The sequence below is a fragment of the Polypterus senegalus genome, chromosome 10 (genome assembly GCF_016835505.1).
Source record: "Polypterus senegalus isolate Bchr_013 chromosome 10, ASM1683550v1, whole genome shotgun sequence".
In the NCBI taxonomy this organism is placed as follows: Eukaryota; Metazoa; Chordata; class Cladistia; order Polypteriformes; family Polypteridae; genus Polypterus; species Polypterus senegalus.
In genome coordinates this window covers 1,997,901-2,005,002 of record NC_053163.1, presented here as the reverse complement: position 1 = coordinate 2,005,002, position 7,102 = coordinate 1,997,901, and the positions used below count along the sequence as shown (strand labels likewise).

General features: G+C 36.9%; 1 protein-coding gene across 2 annotated transcripts in view; it reads left to right on the top strand.

Moving 5' to 3' along the window:
• The first annotated feature begins 5,226 nt into the window (after window positions 1-5,226).
• Window positions 5,227-7,102, top strand: part of LOC120536454 (UNC5C-like protein) — a 33,833-nt gene continuing 31,957 nt past the window's right edge. For both annotated transcript variants that reach the window (XM_039764812.1, XM_039764811.1), the window contains exons 1-2: window positions 5,227-5,264; window positions 5,443-6,318. In XM_039764812.1, the coding sequence (XP_039620746.1) occupies window positions 5,913-6,318 (406 nt within the window). In that variant the 5' untranslated portion in view covers window positions 5,227-5,264; window positions 5,443-5,912. The remainder of the gene's footprint in view (window positions 5,265-5,442; window positions 6,319-7,102) is intronic.

Sequence of the window (7,102 nt, the reverse complement as noted above, 5' to 3'; positions counted from 1 at the left end):
GCTGGATAACATTTGAAATCCCCTTTTCATTCAGCTCTTTAATAAATAGATAACCTATTTCATATTTTGTTTTATTCTTTATGATTTCCGATTATAACATTACGTTATTTACTGGTACATAAACGTTAAGAGTACTAGTGGCAGGCTGCTCCGAAACTTAGCCACGAATTTCTGCTGGAGTTGCCACTTTTAAAAATATCTGGATGTTTGAAGGGCACATTCTCCATATAATTTAGTCAATGTTATACGTTTAAATTATTTTAATGAGTCGTTTCGTTTTTACTTCTTAAATTTATCGTTTGTAACAAATTTAACATTTTGAACACCCTTCTAATTTGACTGGGGTCAGCAGTGAATATAGAAAATACCGTACATACACTGCATCAACAAAGGGACGCTTTAATAAAAGAAATACTGTAAGGATTAAACACAAAACCTTTCCAAGTAAATGCTCAAAACATCCACTATTATAGCTAATACTTGTATCCTCAATTAATTTAATCGTGCTTGAAGATGGGGCCTGAGTTGGCTCAAAAGCTTGCATATTGTAATCTTTTTAGTTAGCCAATAAAAGGTGTCATTTTGCTTGATTTCTCACTGCATTGAACAACTGCAAGGCTTTTTATTTCGCCACTTTTGAATGGGATACAAAATAAGTTTCCAGAAACTAAACCTAGCAGTGCCTTTTTTTGGAACACGAAACCTTAAAGGAGGAAAATAACCCTTGGCAAACATTGTTCCACTCTTTTATTAATTTCAAGCAGAAGTCACAACCTTGTTGTTAACAGGACTGAGCCAAATCTTGCAGACAGTCTAAGGAAGAAAGAACAAGGCACACTGGCAAAGGTCCTGTGTTTGTGAGTGTTTGAAAATCGGGCCCACTAGAGGACTGTATGGCTCATCTGTGCTGTGTGCTCAAGAAGGACATTAGGCAGGAACACCTGCACATTTGTTATGTTAAATGAGGAAATTCCATTCATTATTTAAATTTGATTTCTTACTGGGAGGGTTATTTTTCATTTATTCAAAATAGTTTTGTTTCTCTCTTAGTTTTCTCTTTATCTTTTCCAAATCAAACTGCTTATTTGGTTTTTGAAGAAAATGAGATTTAGGGGGGTCTGGTATTGCTTAACTAGTTTCTGCTTCACTTTGATTTTCTCTATTATCAATGTGTTAATACTATCTTATATCAAAATATATTATGCTCTTTTGTTATTTTTTACGCAGCTCCTCAGAGACTTGTAATGTTTGCCTTTTAAGTGAAGCTAGGATGGAATTTGGAGGTAGCTGGTACTTTGTAAAATGCCTGTTGTTTCTTTCATTTGTATTTTAAATCATTATTTTTTAAGTAAACTGTGATTCTGCAGCCTTCTCACTATGAGATAAGGTAAGATACCTGATAGCCAGCACACTTGTAAAACTGTGCCATTCATCTCTGGGGATATTCTTAGTGTTGTGCTGAGCTCTCCACGTCAGATTTCTCTACACATACACACTTGGCAACATGTGAACAAAATCCTGTCTTGTCAGTAAAAGATAAAGATAAGGAACGTGAGAGTTTAACAAAGACCTACCTTTATGTTAGAGAGATTATGGCATAACTATTGAAAAAAACACATCATGTAAAAGGACATTAATAACTGAGATGGGAAGTCATTTACCATTGACGTGGGTAATTCACTTTCTTATGTGCCCCAGTTGATATAAGAAAATTAAAATAAAACTTTAGTGATTTCAATATACTGTAGAGCACTCCTTTTGGTTACTGTTTAGTTTCTCTATACATAGTTTAATATAGTGCAGTAATGCAATGTGGTCAAAATTTTAACTTTCAGTTATAAATATACTTACATGATTTGGGCATCATTGGTATAATTTGATTGTTTCAGATGTAATGAATGTCTCAACAAGTGCCCATCAGTGTATAAGTGGTTGCATTTGTACCTGTGAAAAAGTAAGTACACCCCATGATTTTTTTTTTTTTTTAACATATGTGTATAAATCAAAAGTTGATCTTCATTTAAACATAAACTTAAGATAAAGGCCGTGAAAGTAGAAATAAAATAAAAAGTTAGCTTTGCAATAATTTATTCATTGAAAAATAAACAGAAATGCCACTTTCATCTGTGGGAAAAGTAAGTGCACCCTTTTCGCTAATAGCTGGTATAGCCCCCTTTGGCAGAAACAGCCTCAAGAAGGCATTTCATATAACTGGAAACCAGTCTGTAATGTCAACAAGGGGAATCTTGTTCCCACTCCTCAATGCAGAATTTGTTTAGCTGTGTGATGTTTGAGAAGTGTCTTGCATGCTCAGTATCGCAGTGGGATTCAGATCCTGGGTTTGATATATTATATGTAAATACGTGCTTTATAAAGTGGCTCAGGTTGTGCAGTATTATAACTGTAGTGCAAGTTTACAATGAGAATTGTACATATAAGTACAGACAGTTCTACAAGGAGCACTGACTGATTGAGTACGTTTAGAGTTCTTGGGATGAAACTGTTTCTGAACTGCGAGGTCCGTACAGGAAAGGCTCTGAAGTGTTTGTCATACAAGAGCAGTTCAATAGACAGCATGGCTGAGGCAGCGCGTGCTTGATGCTGTATACCGATAGTTCTCTTTCCAATCAGCTGCTGTACAGCTGGGATTCACACTCAGAAACTTATAAACAATATGCGGTTAATTTCAGTGTATTTACAATATAAAGCTGCGCCAGGGATGTGGATCTAAAACAACAACAACAACATTTATTTATATAGCACATTTTCATACAAACAGTAGCTCAAAGTGCTTTACATATTAAAGAATAGAAAAATGAAAGACACAATTATAATACAAAATAAAACAACATTAATTAACATCGAATAAGAGTAAGGTTCAATGGCCAGGGGGGACAGAAAAAACAAAAAAACTCCAGACGGCTGGAGAAAAAATTAAATCTGTAGGGATTCCAGACCATGAGACCGCCCAGTCCCCTCTGGGCATTCTACCTAACATAAATGAAACAGTCCTCTTTGGATTTAGGATTCTCACGGAAGGGCTTGATGATGATGATGGTCACGTAGACTTCTGCCTTTTAATCCGTCCATCATTGTTGGAGCATCATGAAGCTTTGAGTAGGTGGAGGTGGCGCAGGCCACCACCACAAAGAAACCGGAAAAAGAAACAGAAAGAGAGTAGGGGTCAGTACGGATTTTAGAGCCACCATGAATAGTTATTATGAGGAAATTGAACATATAGAGTATACAAGAAAAAGGATAACCACACAGGAACAGTAGCACTGCTTTGATGCTGGGTGCCGACAGTCTGCAAAACCGAGCAGAGAACTTGCATACGACAGGGTATGAGCTACCGTGGAAATGTGCGTGACTTTACACCAAGTTTAGGTTTTATACATTGTGATTTGAACGTGGAAACATTCTTACGCAACATTTTTGTGAGTACGCACCATTTATACATGAGGCCCCAGGTGATTTCTAGGTGATAGGTGATTTCTTAAATTACCATATTTCTTTGTACAGGATCTTAAAGTGATGCCATTTCATTGCATTGTCTATACAGTTTTGGTTGTTCTTTATACACCAAGGAATTCCAAATGACTATCTATAGTACTGTTGGTATTTATATTACTTTCTTAGTGGCGCCATCTTTTTAAGCTCTATGATGTGTTGTATAGGAACTGTCTTTAATTCCTCTTTTCTCCTCTCCTATTAAAGATTTTGCAATATTTTTTAACTAAGTCTTTTGTGTCACTAACTGCCAGGCTACCAATTGCAAATATATTATTGTTTTTATTGATCTGTCAAATTGTAGCCTCAAGGGCTTTATAATGTTATCGTTTACTGTTATCGCCGCCTCTTTATTTTTGTTGCATCCATTTTTCAAAACTGTCTATAACTTTGAAAGAAGAAAAACACATTTTTAACCTATAAGTGAGGAAAAAGAAACTCAAATTACTGTCAGAAACAGTAGAGATGAATCTTTTTTTGATTTGATAAGTAATAAGATTATCTGCTGTTTGTTTAGGGAAACAGACATTCACTGGAAATTAGTCCAATTTCAAAACATTCATTCCCAGGTGAGTGTTATGAGAAAGCACATACCACAGTGTTGACAGGCAGCTAAGGCTACATTGGAACAGTAACATGACACAGGGTAGGTTTAAACACATTTATTTTACCTGAATGGCTGAAACAGAAAAAAAAAAAAGTATCCATAAAGTGTGTGACACCCTCTTGATTTTCTGGAAATTTTAACAATTCATTTTTTAAAATAAAAAGTCTAATAAGCCAAACCAGATGTTATCCGCAATACATAATAAAAAACAGTAATCAAAATATAAGGTAGTTTGTTCCAGAGAGACAGACAAATGACCATGGGATAGACATTAGGAAATAGAACGTATAGAAATAATTTTAAATTTAATTAAATTAAATAGTGTACTTAAAACAATCTTGACAGATGTGGAAACTGGCTTGATGTACCATTAAATATAATCTATAAAAAAATATTGTGTCCCTTTAATTTCTTGCCAAACTACCTTGGATACGGAAGTAAATCTAAGCAGAAAGCAGATCCTTAGAGCATATTTCAATTGGAAAACCCATAAGAGGGCAAACACGAGTTTAGTGTTGATACTGATAATAGTAGTGAGTTTATCTCAGTCAGAAACCTGAGTGTGAGTGTTATAAGTGACTGGGAGACTAACATCACTCCTTTAAAGTTGAAAAACCCAAGGAACATAAATCTAATGTGTGGTTGTGCCCAGACATTCAGACATTCTTACAATTACCCCAGTTATGCCTCTTTTTTATTGATTATAGCATCCTTCATAACTTGCAACATCTATAAGTACATTACAATGTGAATGTAAAAACATTCTTTTTAATTAAACATTTCCATAAAATAATGGAGCACTGAATGTTCTGTGTTACTGTTTTACTAGTGATGTTTGTTAAAAACTTTAACACCTTCTCTAATTTCATGTTCTAATGTATACATGTGCATGTTACTTCTCCAGCTAGCGAGGATTTCAATTTACCGTTTTTATGAGTTTTCTTCACATAGGGTGTGTGCTGTAAATCTCTGTGCTGATTATTCAAACAAAAAGTGATAAGCAGGCATAAAAAAAGGGTCTGGAGAGTTTGCTTTTCGTAGGACGTCACATATTAAGCTGACCACTGGCCACTCCTTCTTGCTCAGCAAAGCATTCTTATTCTGTGAAGAAAGAAGGTGGCGTTGGTCAGCAACTCTGAACGAGCAGGTGAGCGTGAACTTGGTTTGTCAGGTGTTTCAAGTGGCACAGGTCCAGGACACTGAGACACTGCAGTGTCATGATCTTGTTGGCCCAGCCACTACATGTATAATGCAGTTGTTTCAGGGCTTTTTTTCATTTTAAAGGCTTTGCTAAGTAAATGTTTTTGTTTCTCTTCCTTTTCAAGGATGAACTGAGAAATCATAGCAAGGGAAAACAGAGGCGTAGAGTTCAGACACTGATTTTGCTGGGCCAGCATTCACGCTTTCTGATCAGGTTGACATGGCAACGATTTGGTTTATTTAAGTGCCCCTGAATATTTTTCCCCTGAAACGGAAGTGGAACCCTTCAACATATTTTTTAAAGTCTTTTGGCCACGTCCTGTCTCACTTGCCAACTGAGAACAGTTTAGAAGTTGGACTAGTAGTAAAACCTGGCTGTGACTGAAATGCCGGATATGCTCCTGCATATTCTCTAGTATCTGCTTCCTGCCTGTGTTTCCTGTTTAGAATTGTCTGCTCAACCCAAAAGTTAATAATTCTGCTTCTGAGTTGACTCTAAAATGGATGTACTGTACCTCGCTGTTGATCTCTAAAGGGGGAAAAGACCACTCCTGAGCGTGTTGTTGCTGTGGTCCTGTCTTAGGGGAATGACACAATGCAGGGAATACTTTCAGACATCTTGCCTGGTCCTGGTGTTCTGCAATTTATCCTGACACAGGCTGCTTTTATCGTCTTACTCATCGTAATTATGAAGTGCTTGCATTCACGCTGCCCCTGGCTTCCCAACTGTATGATCGGCCAGGATGCAGCACAGGAGAACACTGAGGTACAGGTAGACCCAGGGACCCTTGGCTCGACCAGCCTCTCTGATGTGCCCTGCCCCAAGGCAACTTCCCAGGAAATGGAAGAGTTCTTCAAAGACCTCCACTCCCCTACAGACAACAGGGTGGTGAGAAAGAAGCTCCTGCACAAGCTTTTGGTCTTCATGACCAAGGAAGTGGACCATAGGGGTGCCTGCTTAATGCTGGCTGATATGGGCATCTCCCTGGAGGTTCCACCAGGTAAGGATGATCTGCTAATTGTTGTAATAGTTAAACTGTGTCTGATTAAACAATGACAATGAAGTCTATGTAAAAAGAGCAGTGCTTTCCTCACTTTTTAAAAATGTACATTTTTGCATCATATGTAAAATCCAGTAGGGTTGCCTCAGAATATAAGCATGCTAATTTAAAGTGTTCTTTCATGTTCACTTTATTTTTCTCAAGGTGTGCATCTGAAAAATGTGCACATTAGGGTATTTAGTCACGGTTAAAGTGGGTGTGTGTTCCCTGCTATAAATTGTTGCCCAGTTCAAAACTGGTTCTTGGCTGTTACCCAGTTTTCACTGAATACGTTCTAGACTTGCCAGCTACTGACCCTGAACTGGAATAGGCATATAAATGGATGGGTTGGACAGACAAATGGATGGCAGTCCCAAGAACCTCATTTTTAGCTCAACTGGACCCACCACCAAGTTCACATGCTTATAAATTCATATAAATAAAATAAATATACATTTAAAATGGCAGTTTATGCATACTGTACTGTCATGTTAATTGAAGACTACATTGGACAGATGGTTATGTGTGTATTAGTGTCTCTTGCATTTTACTGGCATCCTATCCCAGGTTCCCTCTGATTGGTAAGACAAGCGTGTTATTTGTAAAAAGAAAATGTGTGACATTTTTTAATGTATTTCAGTCAAATGAGAATGCTAGAAGGCCTTCCTTAATGACATTTACAGTTGGAGACATTTTTAATTCACATACACCTTATGTTTGCTACATAAAATGTTTACATCTGCTA